This window comes from Gigantopelta aegis, chromosome 6, assembly GCF_016097555.1.
Source record: "Gigantopelta aegis isolate Gae_Host chromosome 6, Gae_host_genome, whole genome shotgun sequence".
Lineage (NCBI taxonomy): Eukaryota > Metazoa > Mollusca > Gastropoda > Neomphalida > Peltospiridae > Gigantopelta > Gigantopelta aegis.
In genome coordinates this window covers 52,477,298-52,504,391 of record NC_054704.1, presented here as the reverse complement: position 1 = coordinate 52,504,391, position 27,094 = coordinate 52,477,298, and the positions used below count along the sequence as shown (strand labels likewise).

At 39.6% G+C, this 27,094-nt stretch overlaps 1 protein-coding gene across 1 annotated transcript; it reads right to left on the bottom strand.

Annotated features, from left to right (window-relative positions):
• Positions 1–703: 703 nt before the first annotated feature.
• LOC121374608 (fibroin heavy chain-like) lies at positions 704–21,598 on the bottom strand. Its single transcript, XM_041501713.1, has 2 exons — positions 21,479–21,598; positions 704–3,073 (listed from the first exon to the last, which is right to left on the bottom strand). The coding sequence occupies exons 1-2, from the start codon at positions 21,596–21,598 to the stop codon at positions 704–706; spliced, it is 2,490 nt and encodes an 829-aa protein (XP_041357647.1).
• Between the last annotated feature and the right edge of the window lie 5,496 nt (positions 21,599–27,094).

The window sequence follows — 27,094 nt, the reverse complement described above, 5'->3', positions numbered from 1 at the left end:
GTTAACAATTTATTAACGGAGCCGTAACACGCGGACGCGAACGAAATCACTTGCAAGTGACGAAAAATAGTTCCATCGATAAACGAGTTTTTAACTTCAAATGTTTGTAATATGAAATTGTCTGAAACAGATATTAATAATTTAAAAAAAAAAAAACAACTTTTTTTTATCAGAAATGTATGTAGTAAAAAAATTTTAAATATTAAAAATAAAAAACAACTGTTGCTAATCGCGCATTAATACAATAACACCACGACCGTAATTAGGTGGCCGAGTTCAACATTGCAGCTTTTAAAAGTATTGAAATAGTGTATTTTATAGTAAAAATTAAATTAATGATGTATACTTGATTGATTATCAATGTTATTTATAATCTAATTATTGCTTTAGCATTAACTGGGGCGGCTGGAAACTGTTGGGAAATTACAGACGGGGTATAAGAGAATTTGGCTCCGCCCACAGGGGGATAAGGGATTTGTCCAACGGCAAACAACCAATGAGATTAAAGAATTTTACATGAAGGCGAGATAATACATTTTATCAAACAATTTGATTGGTATGGTTCTTGTTCAAATATATATTTATAACTTGGCTTATAATGTTTTAGAATTTATTGTGAATCCTTAGTTTTCATACGCTTGATAAAATACTTTTTATGAAACATTTGACAAAAAAAACCCTAATTTTCAAAGCAAAATATGTTCTAATAATAAGCAGGTCGTCCTCCATATCCATTGTATCCTCGTCCTCCAGCATACCCGTTGTATCCATATCCAAGTCCAGCGTGTCCCAGACCATGACCAGCACCTACGAGTCCAACACCATGTCCGACCCCGCCGAATCCAAGACCACGTCCAGCACCAACGACTCCATGACCAAGTCCAGCAAATCCAAAACCGTGTCTAGCTCCAACGAGTCCAACTCCGTGTCCAGCAAGTCCGTGTCCAAGGCGACCGTATCCAAGACCATGTCCAGCAACACCGTGTCCAATCCCAGCATATCCAAGACCACGTCCTGCACCTATGAGTCCGTGTCCAACTCCAGCATATCCAAGACCACGTCCAGCACCAAGAAGTCCGACACCATGACCAACACCGGCAAATCCAACACCACGTCCAGCTCCAATACCATGTCCAAGTCCATGACCGACGAGTCCAATACCATGTCCAATGCCTGCAAATCCAACACCGTGTCCGACACCAGCGAGACCAAAACCATGTCCAACTCCAAGTCCTAGAGCGGGTCCGTGAGCGTTAGCGTGATGGACTGCATGGGATCCGGCATCACTGAAGGCACCGGCGTTCTTGCCATAGTGGTGGACAGCATAATCGTTGAGTCCGTGGTTTGCTGCAGCGTTCTTGTATGCAGAGTTGTGATGTTTGGCGTTGGCGTTGTCGTGGTTGTAGTGTTTGGCGGCATCGTTGTTGTTGTCATGATAGTAGTGCATGTTTGCAGCGTCACCATATTGGCTCTGATGGTGGTTGTTGTGCTTGTAGGCTTTCTTGGCGAGGTTCTGGGCAGTAGCTGCGTTGTGGTGGGCCTGGGCATGGTGCTTGTTCTGGTAGAAATTGTGATGGGACTGCTTGGCAGCTCCATTCTGATGGTGTGCGTTGCTTCCGTACTTGTCATTGTACTTGTTCCTGTTGTAGTGGAGATTTTCGTAGTTGTTGCCTCCGACGTTGTTGGAGTGGTGGAAGGTCTTGTAGAGTTTGTGGTTGCTGGCCTTGTCGTGGTAAACGCGTTTCAGGTTGTTGGCACTGTGCTTGCCCTTGTAGAGATCGTGATTAGCGGCGGCAGCTGCATAAGCAGAAGCTGCGTCGGATGCTTTCTGTCCGTATCCCTTGCCGTTGACAGCGCCTGCTGCGGCTCCGTGATGATAACCGTTCCTGTGGCCAGCACCGTGGTTGGTTTTGTAGTAGTTGTCGGCGTGTCCGTTGTTGTACTGGTTCTCGTGGTAAGCAGCGCCGGCTTTGTTGTTGAGATAATCATTGGTCTTCAGTCCATAACGTCCGGCTTTGTGTGCGTCGTGGTTGGCAGCAGATCCGTACTGCGAGGCAGCCTTTCCGTAACCGCCATAGGCAGCACCGTGACCTCCGTATCCGTACCCTTTTCCATAGGGCTTGTAGCCTCCGGCGCCGTATCCTTGTCCACCGTGGAGGCGAGCGTAATCATGGGCATTTTGGGCGGCAGCCTTGGCAGCCGATTTCCTGCTGAGGGCAGCGTCACGAACAGCGAAATCATCGTATTTGTTGGCGTGGGCATTATGGGCCTGGTCGTGGTACTTCGTGCTTCCAGCGTTGTGGCCATACTTGGAATCGTAAGCGCGGTTTGCTGCTCCCGACTTAGCCTGGTGGGCGGAGTTGGCGCCGTATTTACCTCCAATGACGTGGCTCTGGGAAGCGGCATTTCCGTATTTGTTTCCCTTTCGGGCATGGGCGTAGTTGTTGTTGTGTCTGCGGTGAGCGTGGTCGCCGTATTTCAAGTTGGCGGCGTCCTGGTGATCTCTGTAGTCGTCCAGGTTGCGGTAATCGTTGTGCTCGTTGATGAGGTAGTCGCCGTTGTCGGTGGCGTGCTTGTTGTATTTCTTGTTGAAGCCATACTTGACGTTGTCGCTGTAGAGGTCACCCTTCTTGTAGTAATTGTTCTTGTTGTATTTGGAGTTGGCGGCGGATTTCGCAGCAGCGTCGTTGCGGCCGTACGCAGCCTGGGCCCCGTCGGCGTAGTGAGCGTAGTTGCCGTGTCCGGCGGCGGCGTTGGCGTGGTTGTTGCCGGCGGCGGCGTTGTGGCCGTAGTGGGCAGCGCCGCCGTTCTTCTTGGTGTGATCACCATGTGCGGCAGATGCATACTGACCCTCTCTGTCGGCGTAGTGGCCGCCCTCGGTGTTGTACCCGCTTCCGTGGGCGCTGTGGTCTCCATACACGCGGCGTCCGTTGTCTTGTCCGTACAAGTTACGTCCGTATCCATGGTGACCATAGGCGGCCCCGGCATTTCCATATCCGTCACCTACATGACCGACTAGATAGCTGCTGGCAGCAATGGCGACACAACCGAATGCGACAATGGCGAAAAGACCCTGAAAAAAGGTTTATATTTTAAGGAACACATAATGCCTGTGAGCTTGTAATAGTAATAATAATTGTAATAAATAGACTTGAAAGGACGATGCAATGTTGCTTTTATACCGGCCTCGGTAGAGTCGTGGTTAAGCCATCGGACATAAGGCTGGTAGGTACAGGGTTACCAGGCCAGTACCGGTGTAAGATCCCTCTTCTCTCTCACTGACCACTAACTACTAACAACTAACCCACTGTCCTCGACAGACAGCTCAGATAGTTGAGGCGTGTGCCCATGACAGCGTGCTTGAACCTTAATTGGATATAAGCACGAAAATATGTTGAAATGGAATAAAAAATAATATTTTAAATTATTAGTGTAAATAAATACGAAAATAATTTTTATTTGTTTTCGTTGTTTTCTGTAATAATAATATTATTATTATTATTAATTTTTTATTATTATTATTTTATTTTTTTTGCTTTACAAACTAAATAATGAATTATTTAAAACAAACTATCTTAAAACTTTAATTATTTAAGATAAATGGATTTTACTTTTGAGCCATTTTTCTCTACATCACCTAAAACCAAAATGCATATTTAATCATCCTACTTAATTTCATGACATATGCGATTTTAACGGAAAACTTAATGTTAAACGTATTGAAGAATCATATTTACCATAATGCTAGTGAGATAATATTATATTCATTCATGAAAATATTAACTTAAAATTATTAAAGCTACTTGAATGGGGAAGAAATGTAATTTATATATGAACAACAATAGTGCTTAGTCGAAATGATTTGTAAATACATATTTTGATGTTTCGTGTCACTGTTCATTCATTCTTTCTTCTTCTTTTTCCTTCTTTGTGTGTGTGTGTGTGTGTGTGTGTGTGTGTGTGTGTGTGTGTGTGTGTGTTTGTTTGTTTGTTTTTTATTTTCAAACAAATATTCGCTTAATAGAATATATGGATACTGGGTGATGGCATTCCCCCGCAACAGGAGCGTAGCCCAGTCGACCTATTGGGATAATTATCGTTTTAACAAGTGCACCACGACTGGTATATGCTATCATATCAGTGCATATAAAAAATCCCTTGCTGCTAATGGAAAAATGTAGCGGTTTTCCCCTCTAAGACTATATGTGAAAATATATTGAACATGTTTGAGATGTAATAGCTGATATTAGTAAATCAATGTGATCTAGTGATGTTGTTAAATGTAACAAACTTTAACTTCACCCGCAGCAAGGAGCGGTTGTGGTTTAGTGGTAGAGCGCTCGTCTGATGTGCGATCGGTAGCAAATTGATCGTCCCTAATGGATTGGAACATCAAGGGTCAAGGTATGTACTGTCCTGTTCATGGGACACTACATATAAAATATGTCTTACTGCACTGTCGGTAGGAGTAGTCTACCATATTTTGATATAACCATAATATACCAAACAAGAAAAAAACCCCACCGCGAATGTTTTAATATATATTATTGTTCATGATGAAATATCATTGGGTAAATAGACTGACAAAATTGGCCTACAATATTCACAAGACATCAAACAGTGTTTAAAAGCCCCCTCCCCCCAAAAAAAACAACAACAAAAAAACAACAACCCAACAAACAACAAAAAAAAACCCCAAAACACAACAAAACAAAAAATCGGTATTCAAACTGAATAATTCTAAAAAAAACCCACGAAATTAATATATGCGTTTCTTTTATTGTCCAGTATGTTATTGCTAGATACCACATAGTGGTAGTTTAAAGGCGCAATCCCCAGTTTTAGCCCGTAAAAATGAGCACTAAGTTTAATTAATTTACAAACCTGCAACACACAGTTGAATATGGTTATAATAGAGAGAATCTAAAGTCTGTGATGTTTAAAAAGGGAAATACCATCAAATATAACTAGAGCTTGTCTCATTAACAATTACTTGTTAGAAGAACGTGCAATTTTAAAAACCAGTGTATGTCGCTTTAAAATGTGCTGAGGTGTCGTTAAATAAATATGCCTTCCAATTCCTTTCACCGCAAGAATGATTTTCAGAACAGCGATAATACCACCAGCTGTTTGTAAACAGTTAAAACTTTTATGTGTGAGGAATCCCTTAAAATTTATATTATGGGGTGAATGATTCAGTAGCTTCTGCTAACCGTACCCCGCGAAACGGACGGGATGGAGAAAGGAATGTACGTTTAACGATGGCTCATAAAACTACGCAGTCATCGGCTATTTGGTGTGTTACCTATTATAATAGTAGCATTAAAAAATGTCTATGCAGTGTTTGAGACTACTTTACATTACCGGTAGTTGGAAGGAAGGAACTGCTTTCTTTAACGACACACTCAATACAGTTTATTTACAGTTATATGGCGTCAGACATATGGTTAAGAACCACACAGATATAGAGAGGAAACCCGCTGTCGCCACTTCATGGGCTACTCTTTTCGATTAGCAGCAAGGGATCTCTTATATGCACCATCCCACAGACAGGATAATACATGCCACGGTCTTTCTTACACCAGTTGTGGAGCACTGGCTGCAATGAGAAATATCCCAATGGGGCAACCAACGGGGATCGATCCTAAACCGACGCGCATCAAGCGAGCGCATTACCACTGGGCCGGTAGCTGGAATGGCTAGTTTACAGCAATTTCCCACTAAACCACGATATATACCACGGGCTTTGATTTTATCAGTTGTAATAATTATCTTAATAGAATAGATCCCTTGCTGCCTGTCGTAAAAGAGTAGCCTATGTGGCGACAGCGGGTTTCCTCTAAAAACAGTGTCAGAATGACCATATGTTTGACGTCCAATAGCCGATGATAAAATCAAAAATCAATGTGCTCTAGTGGCGTCGTTAAATAAAACAAACTTTACTTTACTATTTTGGCGGCAATCCTGTCTATCTATTTGACTAAGAGAATTAGAGTAAGAAATCAAATGATGGTCCTATTTATTTCTTTTAATCAAATAATTGGAAATAAAGTAATAATGGTTCTGTCTGTTTATTTAATAAAATAAGTCGAGTTAGATATCAAGTAATGTCTTTGTATTTCTTTTTTTACCGGCCTCGGTGGCGTCGTGGCAGGCCATCGGTCTACAGGCTGGTAGGTACTGGGTTCGGATCCCAGTCGAGGCATGGGATTTTTAATCGAGATACCGACTTCAAACCCTGAGTGAGTGCTCCGCAAGGCTCAATGGGTAGGTGTAAACCACTTGCACCGACCAGTGATCCATAACTGGTTCAACAAAGGCCATGGTTTGTGCTATCCTGCCTGTGGGAAGCGCAAATAAAAGATCCCTTGCTGCCTGTCGTAAAAAGAGTAGCCTATGTGGCGACAGCGGGTTTCCTCTAAAAACAGTGTCAGAATGACCATATGTTTGACGTCCAATAGCCGATGATAAGATAAAAAATCTATGTGCTCTAGCGGCGTCGTTAAATAAAACAAACTTTACTTTGTATTTCTTTTATTAAGAGAATTTAAGTAAGAAATTAAATAATAATTTTCGAGGAAGAAGCATATTCTTTTGTAATGAGAAAATTCGAGTAAGAATTCAAATAATGGGCAGTACCGCTTAATTCTTTGTTTGAGGCATACAGTTTATATTTACAAACTTACAAACTACTTGATATTAACATTTCATATATATTATACTAGTATTTTTAAATTCAAGACCAAATTTAAATTATAATGTGATTTTGAAAAAACAGTCTTAATGAAAGTATTAGGCCAAATATACAAACAATTCGTTTCATACAGTAAATTGTTATTCCGAAAATTCAAACAGTAGAACTCACCTTCATTTTGCGATGCTGACAGACGAGAGTATGTGTGTGTGTCTGCTGAGATACCCAGAGGCAGACGATACTTATCGGAGGGTGATTAGCACCTTATAAAGGAAAGTGACTCTCATAAACTTTTTACACCTCCACAATGAAATGCCATATTAGAACACACTAAAGTCCTGTACCTAAACCCATGCATTTAATACAGAGTCCAACTAGAATACGGCGCTTTATTAAACCATCCGAATACCATTTATTGGATAGATGAAACTTATTCAAATTTTGATAATAATTTAAAAGCAAATACACATTAATTGCTCGTAAGATTTCGAAAAGTGTGTGTGCAGTTTGTGGATTCAGTGAATCTCGGGTCGTAGTTTATTCCTTATTTACGACCTGCAGACGATAGGTACATGTACTATCGGGGGTAATTGGTGGTCAGAAGGTGACTATATCTATAGAATATTTAATGAAACCTCAAAGGGAATAGTAGCTCGCGCTGAACGTTTTGTAGTTGAAATTACCATACCCGTCTTTACAATAACATCCATTGGTAGACATATTGGCGACTTTTCTCCTCTTCATTAACACTTCTGATTTTCTTAGATATATGTATAAATGTATGTTTATAGCTATACATCCATGTACAAATACATGCATACATAAGTGCGCGTGTGTGTGCGTGCGTACGTACATGCATACATACATGCATACATACACATACATCTATGGATGCCTTCTATCCATCATCTATCCTTCATTCATTCATCCATTCATTCATTCTAATTGATGTTTATATTCTATTATGGTTTATGGGCACTGACTTCTTAATAAGCAAGAGATGACCTCATACATGCATGCCTTCTATCTCTCCATCCATCCATCCTTCCATCCATATATCCTTCATTCGTACATTCATTGATTCATTCTTTTTAATTGGTTTATATTCTATTACAGTTTATGTACACTGAATTGTTAATAATCAGGAGAAAACCTCATACATGCATGTCTTACATCCATCCATCCATCCATCCGTACGGTCCATCCGTCCATCCATCCATCCATCTATGATCATTCTTGCATTCATTCATTCATTATTTTCAATTAATGTTATATTATATTATAATGTATGTACTCTGACTTGTTAATAATCAGGAGAAGACCCATGCATGTCTTACACCCACCCATCCACCCATCCATCCATCCATCCATCTGTCCTTCATTCTTGCATTTATTGATTGATTCATTCATGCATTCTTGCATTCATTAATTCATTAATTCTTTTTAATTAATGTTTATATTATATTACAATTTATGTACTCTTATGTACTTTCTTAGGCATATATAAAAATGTATGTTTATAGCTATACATACATGCATAAATACATGCATGCATTAGTGTGTGTGTGTGTGTGTGTGTGTGCGTGTGTGTGTGTGTTGTGTTTGTGCGTGCGTATATACATGCATTAATACATACACACATACATGAGGTAATATTTATTTAACGACGCACTCAACACATTTTATATACGGTTATATGTCGTCGGCCATATGGTTAAGGATCACACAGATATTGGGAGAGGATCACTGGTCGGTGCCTTCTATCAATCATCTATCCTTCATTCATTCATTCATTCTAATTGATATTTATATTGTATTATGGTGGTATGCGCACTGACTTCTTAATAAGCAAGAGAGGACCTCACACATGTATGCCCTCTATCTCTCCATACATCCATCCTTCCATCCATATATCCTTCATTCGTGCATTCATTGATTCATTCTTTTTAATTGGTTTATATTCTATTACAGTTTATGTACACTGAATTGTTAATAATCAGGAGAGGACCTCATGCATGCATGTCTTACATCCATCCATCCATCCATCATTCATTCACACATTCATTCATGCATTCATGCATTCATTCATTCATTTAATCATTCTTTTTAATTGATTTTTACATTATATTACAGTTTATGTACACGGGCTTGTTAATAATCAGATGACCTTATACATGCATACCTTCTATCCATCCATCAATCCTTCCATCCATCCATCCATCCATCCATCGATACATCCATCCATCCGTCCGTCCGCCCGTCCGTCCGTCCATCCATCAATCCATCCATCCATCCATCCATCTATCCTTCATTCGTGCATTTATTCTTTTCTTTTTTTATTGACAGCCAATAGCCGATGATTAATAAATCTAGTGATATCGTTCAACAAAACAAACCTTTTTGTTAATTCTCTTTAATTAATGTTTATAGGTAGTACTAAACCAAATAACTTCCGGCTGGTAAAGTTCGAGGTGCACCCAACTTTTGATAGAGAAGCGAACACCACAATTCCTGTGATTGGTGATAAATGTGAGTGTGTTGGTTGCAAAAACAAATTAGTTTTATCTCGGCAAAAAAAGGTATGCAATTTTATTTCATCTAGTACCACTGTGTTAAGTAGCCTTATGCTTGAAACATGTATGGGGTACCTGTGCCGAACTAGGGTAGTCATAGACGCTACCCGTTATCTCAGAAATGAGCAGCTTGACACCCAATTTGTTCTGATTCACTTTAAGGTTTATGGGTGGTAGTATTAATATCCGAGGCGTTTATGCCCATTGATACGCTGCAGGTAGAAGTTTTAGCCACATGTGTTACTATTGTCGTCTATGGGATTTGATTTGGTAGTATACACCATCTAGTACCACTGTGTCAATTAGCCTTGTGCTTGAAACATGTTTGCGGTACCTGTGAAAAAAGTACTCAGATTTTGTGCGGAACTAAGGTAGTCATAGACGCTACCCGTTATCTCTGAAATGAGCAGCTTCACTTTAAGGGTGATGGGTGGTAGTATGTATATCCGTGGCGTTTATGTCGAGTGACGTTTTAGCCACATAAGTTACTATTGTCGTCTATAGGATTTGATTGTGTAGTATACATCCTATATTCCTTTACTGCTTATATACACTGATTTGTTAATAATCTGGAGAGGACCTCATGCATGCATGTCTTCCAACATGCATGCATTCATCCATGCATAAATTCATTCATTCATTCATTCATCATTCATTTATTCATTCTTTTTAATTAATGTTGATATTCTATTATAGTATGTATGTGTATGTGCGTGCGTCCGTGAGTGCGTGCGTGCATATGTATAAATGTGTGTATGTATGTATGTATGTATGTATACATGTATGAGTGTATGCAATCATGCATGCATCTATGTATGTATGCATCTATCTATCTATCTATCTATCTATCTATCTATCTATCTGTCTCTCTGTCTGTCTGTCTGTCTGTCTGTCGGTCTGTCGGTCTCTCTGTCTGTCTGTCTATCTATCTCTCTTTATATATACTCTTCAAAAAAAGTAGGGGAACCTGAACTATTAATGTTAATATCAACTATTAGACGTTTTGACCACATACATCCAAGTAAAGAACGTTCAGGTCTGTTTATCAACGCACCGAAACGCATTCCATAGTTTGCACGTGCATCACGAAGATGCCCCGTACACGTGCGTGGGGTGTCAATCTCGATTTTGACAATTTCTGGGAAGGTCGATTAATCACTGTGAAACATTATTTCTGTCAATCTTTTATATTCTGTTGATCATACAGTTGTTATTATTTAGTTTTTAGTCATTTTTATTGTTTGAATTCGATGAGTGTCTACGGGTTATTGGCATGCTGCAAACGGGCAGAAGTCGGCGTGAAGTGGCCAACACCTTCAATGTTTCGAAGTCAGTGATTAGCAGACTATGGAACAGGTACCAACAAACCCAAAATGTTGACGATCGACCCCGTTCAGGTCGTCCCATGGCAACGACAGGAGTACAGGATCGATTAATCCGTAACCAGGCCATAAGAAATCGAGCTCAAACGGCAAATCGAATTATTGCAAACGTTCATCAGGCTACTGGTGTTTAAGTTACGGGTTAGACGACGGCCCCGGGTTGTGCCTACCTTGACAAATCGTCACATTGCCCACAGACGTGAATGGTGTAGGGAGCATCAGAACTGGGTTATTTGTCGCTGGTCACGTGCCATATTTTCAAATGAGTCCCTATTCACTTTGGACTTCCTTGACAGGCGTGGTCGGGTCTGGCGACGACGAAATGAACGGCACGCCAACGTCACAATGCGATTTCATGACAGATTTGGCGGTGGATCGGTTATGGTGTGGGGTGGTATCACTATGACTGACAGAACACCCCCCCCCCCCCCCCCTCCATATTGTGCAAAGAAGGGTCACTGGGCAGTACTACCGGGACAACATACCTTTCCCCCATTGAACATGTCTGGGACATGAGAGGGAGACGTGTGCGTCAACGTCAAAGACTGCCCACCACGTTAGCGGACCTTGGTCAGGCGTTGCAAGAGGAGAGGAACAGACTCCTTCAAATGACCATTGGGAGACTCATACGCAGTATGCCTTGTCGACTGAATGAATCATGGTGGTAACGGGTATCACCCACTACTGATAAAAAACGTCAACTTTCAAATTTCAATTCTGACCCCAATCGTACTTCAAAATCTTTAATGGTCATAAAACCTACTGTAATACTAAACTACCGTTTGTAATGTTTGCTCAATTAATTCACTATCCCCTGCGTGTGCTGTAACCTCACCGTGGTGCAGGGGTGTAACATTCTCTTTGAGAATGGCCAATACAGCCCAAAATTGAAGTTTTGATTAAAATTCAGTATCCGTAAAATTCTGTGATATTTGTGTTTTTGCACAGTTCTTTACACTGTTTTTGTTTAAGTCTTGAATTTTTATATTGATGTTGATCATCACTTTATTTATTTGCATTACCATAGTTTGACACCCAATGACCGATGTATTTTTCGTGCTGGGGTGTCGTTAAACATTCATTCATTCATTCATTCATTCATTCATTCATTCATTCATTCATTCATTCATTAATTCACTATTATCATATAACCATTCCCCACAGCTAATATTCCTTACAATTTTGGCAATTGTAAATTTTTATTAGAGTTTCCCTACTTTTTTTAAAGAATATATATATATATATATATATATATATATATATATATATATATATATATATAAACAACATCCACAGACAACAAACCAAAATGTTGCAGTGTCCATAATTATACATTTATTTAACAGTTATATGTGAGTGATAATAAAACTAATAATCACATGTGAACCAGTGGGGACTATATACAATAAATGTAAAAGTAGCTATTACTTGTATAAAACTTATTTAAAGATATATATATATATATATATATATATTTTTTTTTTTAAATAAAATTATTTTAGTATCACGTGAAATGTACAGATGAAACTATTTTTATCACTTACATTTATCACCAATCACAGGACTTGTGTTATTAACTACTCTATAAAAAGTTTAGTACTGCCTGTACTGGTCCATTGAGTCGTTAGAACTCGCTCTGGGTGGAATCCGGGATGCGAACCTGTACCTACCAACCTTATGTCCGATGGCTTTACCACGACATTAGCGATAATTTCATTCACTCATTTCAAATTATTTCCATGCTTATATCCAATTAAGGTTCAAGCACGCTGTCCTGGGCACACACACCTCGGCTACCCGGGTTGTCTGTCCAGGACAGTGGGTCAGTTGCTAGTGGTTAGTGAGCGACATGACGGTGTAGCGGTCTTACACCTATCCAGTGAGTCGATAAAACTCGCTCTGGATGGGAGCCGGTACCGGGCCGCGAACCCTGTACCTACCAGCCTTATGTTAGATGGCTTAACCACGACACCGCTGAGGCATAGGCAGTACATAAATGTGGCCACCTGCTTGAATGTATCAATCGTAGGACCCTGATTGGGATGGGGAAAAAAACCCTTGTCAATATGAAAGGGCGATAAATTATGCGACCAACCACTCACATGAAAACAAACAACAACATCATCAACAACAACAACAACAACAAAAGAACCCCCCCCCCCAACCAAACCCTTGGTGTTGTTAGTATGGTCCTTCTGCAGCGGTTTTTGGACTAAATTATCTAGTGGCATTAACATAATGTCTTCTCCAAATAGATAGAATGTGCATTTAAGGTTGAGGAATTTCCCCAGATTTATTTCATTTTTTCCATAACACTGATATTTATTTTACATGTCTGGGTTTGCCTCGACGTTTTTTCCTCTCTGGCTACGCCCCAGACTATACATCATAAAATCCCATAGGGGATAATTCCAACATATGCAGCTAAAAATATGCAATATATCAACCAAATTATGACCCACAAATATGAATACTACAGCCCCTCCCAGAAATTAAAGGGACATTCCTGAGTTTGCTGCACTTTTTAAGATGTTATCGACTAACGGAGACTTTTTAACGATTGTAATTACATATCAAATATATTTTTCTGCATACAATATTCGTGGCTGTATATTAAACGTGTTTCTGATCGTTCTAATATTTGTATTAGGTTAAATTTCATCTTATTTCCTAAAATATTGTTTTTTTCGCACGTACGAAATTATTTGAAGACAATATCCAGTTTGGGCTTCTTACAAATATTAAGACGACCAGAAACACATGGAATAAATAGACACTGTGATTCTAAACAAGAAAATATATTTAATATGCAAGTTTAATCGTACAAAGATTGTATTAGTCGGAAACATCTTACAATGCAGCAAACTCAGGAATGTCCCTTTAATAATTGAAAAGGAGGAACCTTACGTGGCTCATTTTCGATATAATATATGCGGACACATTAGTTTTGCATTTACCATATACACCCAATAGCCGACGTATGTTTCGTGTTGCGGTGTCCTATTCTATTCTATATAAGCGGACGTGTTTACAACAGCGTAGTTTCGCACACAATTGTAGTACTTAATTTTACGTATTTTAAACACAAGGGCGAACGCTACTTGACACAGTGGTCCTGGATATAATACAATTGCTTTACATGTATTGCCCAGATACACTGTCACGTGTATCACCAGTGAATGGTAGAACTGGTAGTATTAACTGTGCTATCATGATTATGATGACTAGAGAGCTTGGCACATGTACAGACATTTCCTTTCGGTTTCCACGCTAATGCTTATGCATAGCTTCTGTACTCTGACTTCAGTGGACTTGGGTTTGAGTTTGGAGTTTTCCTTCTCCTAGGAGAGTTTCCCTACTAGGATTTTGAGCCTCTCCAGCCGAGTTTTGATTTTGGAGTTTGCTTCTCCTAGACAGCTGTCTTTCATAATGTTTACAAATGACCCAAAATAATTTCTTATAAATGATTTGATTCCCCCCCCCCCCCACCCACCCCCCCCCCCCCCCCCCCCCCCCCAACCCCCCCACATTTGATTCCCCCCCCCCCCCCCCCCCCACCCACCCCCCCCCCCCCCCCCCCCCCCCCCCCCCCCCCCCCCCCCACGATTGTCGCTATACATATAACTTGTGCAATACATGCATTGGAACCCTTTTCTGTGAGTATATAGTACAGGTACTACAGGGTTGGGTTCCTTGTTTTTTCAGCCTTATTATAAAGTGTGTTTTAATTAATCAGAAATTTGGGCTAGTGCTTTATTTTGGTGGGCTAGTGGAATTTACAAACCCATTACCCCTGTGGCTAGTGACGTTTTAAAACATTTGTCATACCCTGCAGGATGGTGTGTCTTGCACGACATTTAATAGTCTGGATTATTCAAACTAGATTGATACAGTTGTCAAAATGTGTTTGACATATTGCATAAAAAATACATGAGGTGGAAATAAAACATTTATACATGAATTCGGATGCGAAATAGAAAAATAAAAACAATATTTGTAAAATAATAACCTTGGACACGTTTATATATCTCCGAGTATATCATTTTCATTTAAAGTGGCATAACCACATTCATTTTTAAAAGTTTGACTACATCTAATTTATGTTAAATATGGTAAAAACCATCAATATTATGTGCATTATATAATTTAAGTGTTCTTCTTTCTCTTTTTCTCTTTTTTTCAATATAGAAAAAAAACACCTAAACAAAACAAATATTATTTTAGTAATTAAAGGGACATTCCTGAGTTTGCTGCATTGTAAGATGTTTCCGACTAATAAAATATTTCTACCATTAAACTTCCATATTAAATATATTTTCTTGTTTAGAATATCAGTGTCTGTATATTCAATGTGTTTCTGGTCGTCTTAATATTTGTAAGAAGCCCAAACTGGATTCTGTCTTCACATAATTTCGTACGTACGAACAAAAGTATATTTTAGGAAATAAAATGAAATTTAACGTAGTACAAATATTAGAACGATCAGAAACACGTTTAATATACAGCCACTGATATTTTATGCAGAAAAAAATATATTTGATATGTAATTATAGTCGTTAAAAAGTCTCGGTTAGTCGATAACATCTTTAAAATTCCAAAAAACTCAGGAATGTCCCTTTAATGCTGTAAATGATTATTGTTTTAATAGGTAAATTATTTTTATAACTTAGGTGGTATTAGTAGAAACAATTATTTTAAAATTTTAATAGGGACGTAGCCCACTGGTAAATCGCTCGTTGATGCGCGGTCCCTTTTCGATCGATCCCCGTTGGTGGGCCCATTGAGCTATTTCTCGTTCCAGCCAGTGCATCACGACTGGTATATCAAAGATTGTGGTATGTGCTATCCTGTTGGTGGGATGGTGCATATAAAAGATCCCATGCTACTAATGGAAACTTTTTATTATAAACTGATGGAAATTGTTTGCATGTTTTTCTAAACAAACCATAAAATATGCCCAGTGAGCCTATATGTTGTGTAAATTGACAAATTGATGTTCTTAGTATGCAAAATCTACATTGAAAAGTTAATTATTTGATTTCACTAGATTTTATTATCAGAAATTAAAATTGGGTAAGTGTATAGCACAAGGATGCATAATTAATATATATTGTTTTAGGTACATAAAATATTGCGGGTTGAACAAAATGTGTCCTTCCTCAGCATAATTTTAACACAGACATAATACATATCCGTTTTAAAAATAGATCAGTGATAAAATAATTGACAAATATTATATCTGAATTGAAAAAAAAGGTATTTCTTAAAATTAGTAAATCAATAAATAAATTCCATGTATTTTTTTTCTACTAATTCTTCACTAATTAATACAGAGGCAAGTTTCGTGTCATAATGTTGATCCTGGAAAGAACCTCTTTAAACATTGTTCAGTTGAGCAGATTTGATATTGACAAGACTAAGTATAGTAATGTACATCTTATTGGTCTGAAAGAGTGAGACATTTGCTGACAGGCTGCACGTGGTAGTGATCTTTGTGCTGACATACACATGTATGTGATATTTTGTAATATTCTTCCAAACTTGAAAAGTCGTATAGACACCAATTTCACTCTTTTCTTCTGCTGCATTTGAGTGTATTGCAGAAAAAAATTGTCCATCAGGCTAACTAAAGTGTTAAACCTTGCATCCGCTGCCTCATACAATATACTGTAACGATGGATGTTATGGGTTGCCTAGCTTGGAAATTTCAGGCAATATTGTACAATGTATGAGGTATATCCAGTAGAGTTTTCAAAACAAAATTGGTGAAGATATATTTTTGGGAGTCAATGTCGTGTCGAATTATACCTTTGTGGTGGTAGATTTTTCGAATGTCTGGTGCATGATATAATTTATGTGTTTATCAATGACCTTTAAACAACATTTGAATTTTTTATTTTCCTCTAATAGTAAACCGGTTAGAGCCTTTTAAAGATGGGTGGTACCCTTAACGAGTTCAAAGTTCAACGACCCGTATCTCAAAGATTAATTGAGACAGAAGTAAAACGTTTGCGTCTAATGTTTCTTCATAGATTTCTATAAGTGTTCCAAATTTAATTGAAATTCAAGAAGGTGCGTCCTGAAAGTGATTGATTTAACATGGAGTTCTCCTGTTACCTCAGGGGCGGGATGCAGATCAGTGGTACAGCGCTCGCCTGGTGCGCGGTCGGTCTAGGATCGATCCCTATCAATGGGCCAATTGGGCTATTTTTCGACCCAGCCAGTGCTCCGCAACTAGTGTAACAAAGGCCCTGGTATGTACTATCCTGTCTGTGGGATGGTGCATATAATAAGATACCTTGCTGCTAATCGAAAAGAGTAGCCCATGAAGTGGAGACAGCAGGTTTCCTCTCCCAATATCCGTGTGGTCCTTAACCATATGGCCGACGACATATAACCGTATATAACATGTGTTGAGTGCGTCGTTAAATAAATATTACCTCATTTAATCGTCATAATTTTATTATATTTTCATTACATTTTGTTTCTGCTAATGTGGAAAATGTAAAGACTTATTTCTCGATATATACTGTACTTTCAGGCGTGAACGTAAATTTGGAATGGGTTTTCCTTTTTACAACTACTGCTGTATTCACACTGAAAGCGATTCCAAACAAGTTTCCTCAAATCGCATCCAGTTTGAAAAAGTGTAATTCAATTCTTTTATAAATCGTTGTTAGTCATTTACACATAAAGCAATTTAGAGTGACGTAATAATCACACAATCGTTCATTTTCGTCAAAAGGTAAGCGGCGGATTGGCACATGACTAAATAATGCTAACACTCGTATAAAATATAGAATTATGATTTAAACCCATACCATATTTTATGACAGGTTTCTTTTGTCTGTTTCTTTTTCTTCTTTTTTTGTTTGTTTGTTTGTTACAAAAACTTTCTATGTGAAATAAAATACCAGTAGTTTTGTTAACAAATTAATATTAAATTGTTATTGTTTAAATCGCATTGGTAGCTGACAACATGTTGGAACGTCCACGGTATACACATTCACCTGCATTGTCACTAGCAATCAAGTTTGTAGTATACAGGCTAAAGGCAGTACAGCGCTTACAATTATTTTATGTTTTGCCTTCATCTTTGTATCACAAAGGGTAATTTAGTCTGTAGAATTTCATAGTATAACATGAATAATGTTAAATTAAGATCAAACCATGTTATTCTGTTTTAAACCCACACCAACTCGGAAAACTATTTTTGAAATTACCATCAAATTATAAAATAAATTTGTTTTGTTTAACGACACCACTAGTGCACATTGATTTATTAATCATCAGCCATTGGATGTCAAACATATGGTCATATTTGACACAGTTATAGAGAGGAAACCCGCTACATGTTTCCATTAGTAACAATGGATCTTTTATATGCACCATCCCACAGACAGTATAACACACTCCACGGCCTTTTAGATACCAGTTGTGGTACACTGGCTGTGACGAGAAATAACCCAAACCAACCGCACATGAAGCGAGCGCTTTACCACTGGACTACGTCCCGCCCCAAATTATATAATAAATATTTTTTGATGGAAGGGTGAAGGCAACTGATGAAACATCAGAGTTTAGTCTCTGTGTACTGCATTATTGATTATTGATTATTTCAGGTGAACCTGCATACTTTGGCTGTACCAGCATTTTGTCTTCACACCTGTATTATTTACCGGCCTCGGTGGCGTCGTGGCAGGCCATCGGTCTACAGGCTGGTAGGTACTGGGTTTGGATCCCAGTCGAGGCATGGGATTTTTAATCCAGATACCGACTCCAAACCCTGAGTGAGTGCTCCGCAAGGCTCAGTGGGTAGGTGTAAACAACTTGCACCGACCAGTGATCCATAACTGGTTCAACAAAGGCCATGGTTTGTGCTATCCTGCCTGTGGGAAGTGCAAATAAAAGATCGCTTGCTGCTAATCGGAAGAGTAGCCCATGTAGTGGCGACAGCAGGTTTCCTCTCAAAATCTGTGTGGTCCTTAACCATATGTCTGACGCCATATAACCGTAAATAAAATGTGTTGAGTGCGTCATTAACTAAAACATTTCTTTCTTTTTTTCACACCTGTATTAGGAATCAGTTTTAATCTACACAATTTGATGATATATATTTTTTGCCTTTAACTGAATATAGTTGAAGATTGCACGTGCATCGTAGTACGATAGCCACGCAACAAACCAAAATCGAAGTATTTTCACCAAATCTGTATCAAAACGACTTGAGCATCACTGAACCGTTAAACCCTTTAGGGTTGAATCGGTTTCAGTTCTATACACTTCTAGAGTGAACACTGTATACGATTTGTAAGTTTCAGATATAATCACCAAGTAATAAGTGGTGGCAAACGGTGGCCGAGAAAGCCTTAGTATACATGTTTTTACAGACGTGCGTTGTGATTATGATATCAGGTATAGGGCGGATTCAAGAATGGGAAGGAAGGAAATGCTTTATTTAACAACGCACTGAACACATTTTATTTACGGTTATATTGCGTCAGACATATGGTTAAGGACCACACAGATATATAGAGAGGAACCCCGCTGTCGCCACTTCATGGGCTACTCTTTTCGATTAGCAGCAAGGGATCTTTTATATGATCATCCCACATACAGAATAGTACATACCACGACCCTGCACACCAGTCAAAGCATTTACTGGAATGAGAAAAGCCCTGTGGGTTCACCGACGGGGATCGATCCTAAACCGACCGCTAATCAAGCGAACGCTTCACCACTGGGCTACGTCCTGCCCCGATTCAAGAATGGGTGTAGCATTGCCATTAATTCAGTAGGAAGGCATGTGTAGTTAAATACAATAATCAATTCCCACAGCCATATCAAAGGCTGCAGGAAACCTTTAGTATATGTGGTTGCCGTTAGATACCATTTATCTCACAACGAATTGTTTTAAAATGTATTTAACGAGCGAAACGAGTTGTGAGATTTCTGGTTGCTAACTGGCCCTGTTGACACTGTAGCGTATCGTATATCAGTATGTCAGCGTAAACGAAAAATATCACTCATACAATAGGTAATTGATTTGGTCTAATGGCTAGGTTTAACACGCACTGAAGCACGTTTTATTTACGGTTATATTGCGTCAGACATACGGCGAGGTAAAACATTATTTTTAAGATATATAAAGAGGAACCCCGCTGAGGTACGCCACTCATGGGCTACGCTTTTCGATTAGCGCAAGGTGTACTTTTAGCTATATTGATCAGCCCACATTGATAGAATAGTACATACTTCTAACGTATGTCTGACGACATTTGTTACATCAGTATGTGGAGCACTGGCTGGAATGAGAAATATCCCAATGGGCCCACCGACGGGGATCGATCCTAAACCGACCACGCATCAAGCGAGCATTTTACAACTGGGATGCGTCCTGCCCCGATAAAAGAATGAAAGTAGGTATGCCATTAATTCAGTAGGAAGGCGTATGTAGTTAAATCCAATAATCATTTTCCACAACCATATCAAAGGCTGCAGAAAACCTTTAGTATATGTGGTAAATAGACAATAATACATGGGTGTCCGTTAGATACCATTTATCTCACAACGAGTTGTTTTAAAATATATCTAACGAGCAAAACGAATTCTGAGATAAATGGTATCTAACGGACACGATTCGTATTATTCTATTTCTCACATATCCTCAAAAACCAGGTTTTAAGCAAATTTTAATATCTTTTTCGACTAAATGTTGTTTACAGCTGTTGAACTTGTAGCTAACTTACGCGTCACAAACACATTATTGTCAGGTTAACTCAACGTCACAGTGTAATCTATTTCCACCGTGTTGTTTTTAATTGGATGCATGCAACTGGCGACCTGGTCATCACCTAGGAGCAGCCAGTCGTATGTCAACACACGTACATATGTAAACAACTCATGTGTTATCAAAAATAACGCATGATGTCCTCACCAACGGGTGTGTAAGAAAATTATATAAAACTTATTTCCAAAGATCACAGAATGATGTCGGCGTCTTTACTGTCTTACATTGACTAAATAGCGTTCTGGAACTGTCATTAGATGCATGGCCAGAAATAAATTGTAATTTCATCATAATGTTAAGCACATTTGTGGTATGGAAAAATGAAGCGGGTTTCCTCACTAAGACTATATGTCAAAATTACCAAATGTTTGACATCCAATAGCCGATGATTTAATACATCAATGTACTCTAGTGGGGTCGTTAAACAAAACAAACTTTTCTTTCTCTTAAAGTATGGGCACACTATTCAGGAAACAGTATTCCTTAGCCAACTGATTTATGCGCTGTTTATATTTTACAAAATCTGTCTGTCAACAAATTTTCACTAAAATAACAAATACAATATCAAATTTTATTTGTAGTTTTTTATTTCATATAATAGTACACACGATACAAACTATTCACATTTGTGCACTCATATGTATTTGTTAAAAACCAAAGTGTACACACGTATTAATAATTATTGTTTTCTCAAATTGTGATTTTTGTTTTTAATCATTTTAATTTGTTCTATAAAACATAATACTTTTTGTTTCATAGCATCTGCAAAAAAATATAAAACATTATACTAATTTGTACTTACTCAGTAATGTATGTTATTTTTCCTTTATAAAGGCAGTGTGAATGCGTTTCTGACATTTGATTGCATACTCAAGAATGTATGTTCTTTTTTTATTTACAATGATAATTTCAATGTCTTTTTGATATTATATTTAATGCATTTATTATTATTAGTGGTAGGAGTATTAAAGTTTAATTCAATGCACTTTTTAAAAGTTTTGATTTTTAAATAACACTGAGATTTCAATACACAGATTACCATGTCATATTCTAGGCAAAAGGCAACAAGTCTGAGAGAACAGTTCTCAATACAAGTTGGCGCCATGGATTCCATGCAGACCAAATCCACGTCTTGCCCCAGCGTATCCTCTGTATCCATATCCACGTGGGTAGGAAACTCCGTGGTTAAGTCCAGCGTATCCAAGACCATGCCCAGTACCTACGAGTCCAACGCCATGTCCGACCCCGCCGAATCCAAGACCACGTCCAGCACCAACGACTCCATGACCAAGTCCAGCAAATCCAAGACCGTGTCTGGCTCCAAAACTCCATGTCCAAGTCCGTGTCCAAGACGACCGTATCCAAGACCATGTCCAGCAACACCATGTCCAACTCCAGCATATCCAAGACCACGTCCTGCTCCAACCAGTCCAACGCCATGACCAACACCGCCGTATCCAAGACCACGTCCTGTCCAGCAACCATCCAACCACGTCCAAGACCACCATGTCCAGCCGTGTCCAAGTCCAGTCCGACCACCAGTCCAACGCTGGCCAAACCGCCAAATCCAACACCATGTCCGGCGAGTCCGTGTCCAAGACGACCATATCCAAGCTCCGTGAGTCCAAGCCAGCAAGTCCAATACCACGTCCTGCTCCAACCATGATGAACACCGGCAAATCCACGCCATGACCAACACCATGCCATATCCAAGACCGTGACCAGCACCAACCAGTCCAAAAGACCACGCCGAAGTCCGACACCATGACCAACGCCGGCAAATCCGACACCATGTCCGACACCTACGACTCCAACACCACTGTATCCAAGACCATATCCAACCCCGTGGCCGACACCGCCGAATCCAAGACCGTGACGAGCTCCAACTAGTCCATGACCAATTCCAGCAAATCCAAGACCGTGACGAGCTCCAACTAGTCCGCGACCAATTCCAGCAAATCCAAGACCGTGACGAGCTCCAACTAGTCCGCGACCAATTCCAGCAAATCCAAGACCGTGTCCGGCGATTCCGTGTCCAACACCAGCAAATCCAAGACCGTGACCAACACCAGCAAATCCAACACCGTGTCCAATTCCAGCAAATCCAACACCGTGTCCGGCGATTCCGTGTCCAACACCAGCAAATCCAAGACCATGTCCGGCAATTCCGTGTCCAACACCAGCAAATCCAACACCATGTCCGGCAATTCCGTGTCCGACACCAGCAAATCCAACACCATGTCCGGCGATTCCGTGTCCGAGACCATTGAGTCCAAAACCATGTCCAACTCCAAGACCTAGGCCAAGTCCGTGTCCAGCCTGTCTGTGAGCGCTAGCGTGGTGGATTCCCTGGGCTGCAGCTCCATTGAAGGCGTGGGCGTCTTTGCCGTAATGGTGATCAGCATAATCGTTGAGTCCGTGGTTTGCGGCAGCATTCTTGTACGCAGAGTCGTGATGCTTGGCATTGGCATCGTTGTGGTTGTAATGCTTGGCGGCAGCGTTGTTATTGTCGTGGTAGTAGTTCTGTTTGGCGGCAGATCCGGCCTGACCCTGTTGGTGGTTGTTGTGCTTGTAAGCCTGCTGGGCGTGATTCTGAGCAGATTTGTCGCTGTGGTGGGCCTGAGCGTTGTGCTTGTTCTGGTAGTAGTTATTATGGGACTGCTTGGCAGCTCCGTTCTGATGGTGTGCGTTGCTTCCGAAATGATCATTGTACTTGTTCTTGTTGTAGTGGAGATTTTCGTAATTGCTGCCTCCGGCGTTGCTGGAGTGGTGGAATTTCTTGTAGACTTTGTGGTTGCTGGCCTTATCGTGATAAACGCGCTTCAGGTTGTTGGAATTGTGTCCGTCTTTGTACAGATCGTGGTTACCGGCGGCGTCGGCATATGCTGAAGCGGCATCGGCGCCTTTACGTCCGTATCCATGGTGATTAGCAGCAGCTGCTGCGGCTCCATGGTGGAAAGCGTTGTTGTGGGCAGCACCGGCATTGGCTTTGTAGTAGTTGTTATCGTGGCCGTTGTTGTATTTACCCTCGTGGAAAGCAGCGCTGAGTTTATCATTAAGATGAGAATTGCTCTTAAGTCCATAGCGTCCAGCTCTGTGTGCATCATGATTAGCACCAGTTGCGTACTGAGATCCAGCCTTTCCGTATCCATAAGCAGCTCCCTGTCCTTCATATCCGTATCCCTTTCCGTAGGGTCTGTAGCCAGCCTTGTGGGCGGCACCGTGGGCGGCACCGTGGGCGGCACCGTGGGCGGCTGACTTGTGGCTGAGAGCAGTATCATGGGCGGCGAAATCGTCGTATTTGTTGGCGTGGGCAGCGTGAGCCTGATCGTGGTACTTGCTGCTTCCAGCGTTGTGTCCGTACTTTGCATCGTAGGCGTGGCTTCCTGCTCCCGCATGGGCCCGGTGGGCAGCGTTGGCGCCATATTTACCGTCGTTGTAGTGATTCTGGGCAGCAGCATTTCCGTATTTGCTTCCCTTGTGGGCATAGGCCTGGTTGCTGTTGTGTCTGTGGTGAGCGTGGTCGCCGTATTTAGCGTTAGCTGCGTCGTGGTGATCTCGGTAGTCGTCCAAGCTGTGATGGTCATCATGCTCATTGATGAGGTAGTCGCCGTTGTCGTTGGCGTGTTTGTTGTATTTCTTGTTGAAACCATAGTTGACGTTGTCGTTGTAGACTGCACCTTTCCTGTAGTAGTTACCGTTGTTGTAGTGTGACTTAGCAGCAGATTTGGCAGCGGCATCCTTACGGCCGTAAGCGGCTTGGGCACCGTTGTGGTAACCAGCGAAGTTGCTGTGAGCGGCGGCGTTTCCACCGTAGTTGTCGGCAGCGGCAGCGTGGTGGCCGTGGTGGTTAGCGGCGGCGCCGTCCTTGGAGTGAGCTCCATGTGCTGCAGATGCATACTGTCCCTCTCTGTCGGCGTAGTGGCCGCCGTCGGTGTTGTATCCGCTTCCATGTGCATTATGAGCTCCGAAAAGACGACGTCCACTGTCCTGGCCGTACTTGTTCTGTCCGTGGTTATTGTGGCCATAGGCAGCCCCGGCGTTTCCATTCCCATCACCAACGTGACCGGTTAGAAAGCTGCTGGCAGCATAGGCGACACAACCGAATGCGACAATAACGAAAAGACCCTGAAAAAACACAAAACAGAAAAAAAAAAAAGAAATTAGATCACATCTGATACAAAATATGATGTCGACAAGATGTTAATGTAACGTTTAGTTTGTTATGGTTTATAGATAATAATGGTACAATGTCTGCATCGCAGAACGCACATGAAAAGCTTAGTTTAAATATTAATAACGCCTTTAAAAGGGCATTCCTTAGTTTGCTGCATGTTTCCGACTAATAAAATATTTCTACAATTAAACTTCCATATTAAATATATTTTTTCGTTTAGAATATCAGTGCCTGTATATTCAATGTGTTTCTGGTCGTCTTAATATTTGTATGAAGCCCAAACTGGATTTTCTCTTCAAACAATTTCGTACGTAGGAAAAAACCACATTTTAGGAAATAAAATGAAATTTAACCTAGTACAAATAAGTTATTAGAACGATCAAAAACATGTTTAATATACTGCCACTAATATGTTATGGAGAAAAATATGTTTGATATGTAATTACAATCGTTAAAACGTCGGTTAAAAAAACATCCTTAAATCCTAAAATCAAAGCTGAATTCACAAGGCCTGTAAAAGTAGACTTATACTACATATACAATGCTTAAATACCTGCGTTAAAAAAATGATGAGGCTTCGTAAATTCATACCCATGCTTATTTGTTGAAAAATAGTTTAAATTCATACATTGTTTGCTAATACACAGTTTAATAGTTTAAAATATAGGCTAGCTGACAAAGCATTACAATAATTTTAAATGTAAGTGACTAAGCTTGGTTTATTTATTTATTATATAATAAATAAATAAATAAAACATAAGCGGTATTTTGGTTGAAGACAGATATCTGTTGAATGCACATAATATATGAACAACGAATTAATAACAGCCACTCTTCAGGGTCGTGGGGCGGGATTTAGCTCAGCCGGTTGAGTGCTCTTTTGAGGTACTTGCGTCGCAGGATCGAACCACCCCGGTAGATCCATTCAGCTGATTGGGTTATTTCTCGTTACAACCAGTGCATCACAACTGACAAAGACCGTGGTATGTTCTTTCCTGTCTGTGGGAAAGTGCATATAAAAGATCCCTTGCTGCATTAGAAAATAAAATGTAGCGGGTTTCCTCTGATGACTACAAGTCAGAATGACCAAACCTATGACATCCAATAGCCGATGATTAATTAATCAATTTGCTCCAGTGGTGTCGTTAAACAAAACAAACTTTATCTTCAGGGTCGTTCAAATCAATGATGGTGTAAGGGGTTTGCCAACATTTATTGGTTTTGGTCACACCTTTTTACTCGTATTGATAATGATGCAACACTATAGTACTGTCGGAAATAGAATAAAAATGATTTTCGTAAATTCAGCCTTATGATATTTGGTTGACAATAACTCATTTTGCTAAATATCTATTTATAGATAGTACTACCAAATTTATACACACTCCTTTGGGTAAGTGACTAAGGTAACCGAAATGATTTTTAAATTAAATATAAATGTCATATATACATTTATATATATGCATTTATATATACATATTAACATAAGCGGTAACATTTCCATTTCATTGCGTTACAATATGTGAGGGCCTGTTTCTGATGACGAAACGATTTGCCCCGGCTATTTGGTCAAAAACCAAAAAATTGTAAACATTTATAAAGTGATGATTGAGCAAAACCGCCAATAGCCTTCAAGTGACCCATAATAACACAGATAAAGAAAGGTGCTAAAATCAATGTTGCTCAATGACAAATATTGCAAATTTTTTCCTTTTTTTTTTTTTTTTTAATAAAATTTCGATTTAACATTTGTGAAGACACCTTTAACAATACCACACATAAATGATATAGGAATAATGTCCAGATATGGTTGAAAATACATTTTTATGAAACGAATATCAACAGCTCGCATTATCGGGCACCGTAAGGTTGCAAGATTGTGCTCATTTCTAATGTACTTAAATTGAGGTACTTATTCAATAGATATGCGAACACAATTAATAATTTATGGGTTATTTCTTCAAACCAGTGCACCAGTTAACTTGCAGTTTTAAATTTCTGTTTGTTTAAGGTCTGTGGGAAATGCACACATATCGATCAAAATGTTTAGTCTGTTCCAATAAAGGTCACAAATCGCCTGTTTACTGACTACATTTAATTACCAAATGTAAGACATCCAATAGCACCTTGTACATCAATGAGAGTCGTTAAACAAAAATGCTAAACTTAGGTAAATATCATTGAATGGGTTTTTTACAAAATTTTACTTGTCAGTTTAATATGAAAGAAATAATCGACGAAAATAATTTTTATTCTATTTCCGATAGTGCTTTAATCCTAAACATGGCTTGGCAAACGTAATGTTCATGCGAAATGAATATTTATGTAAATGATTTATGGTATACTAGTATACTATACCACACCCAATAGTTGCTGTCCTAACCGAAAAGATTTTAAATTTCGTATGTTTTTCATTATTATCTATTTTGAATATAATGTCATTTAAATTACCATAAAAAACAAAGCACATTATTGCTA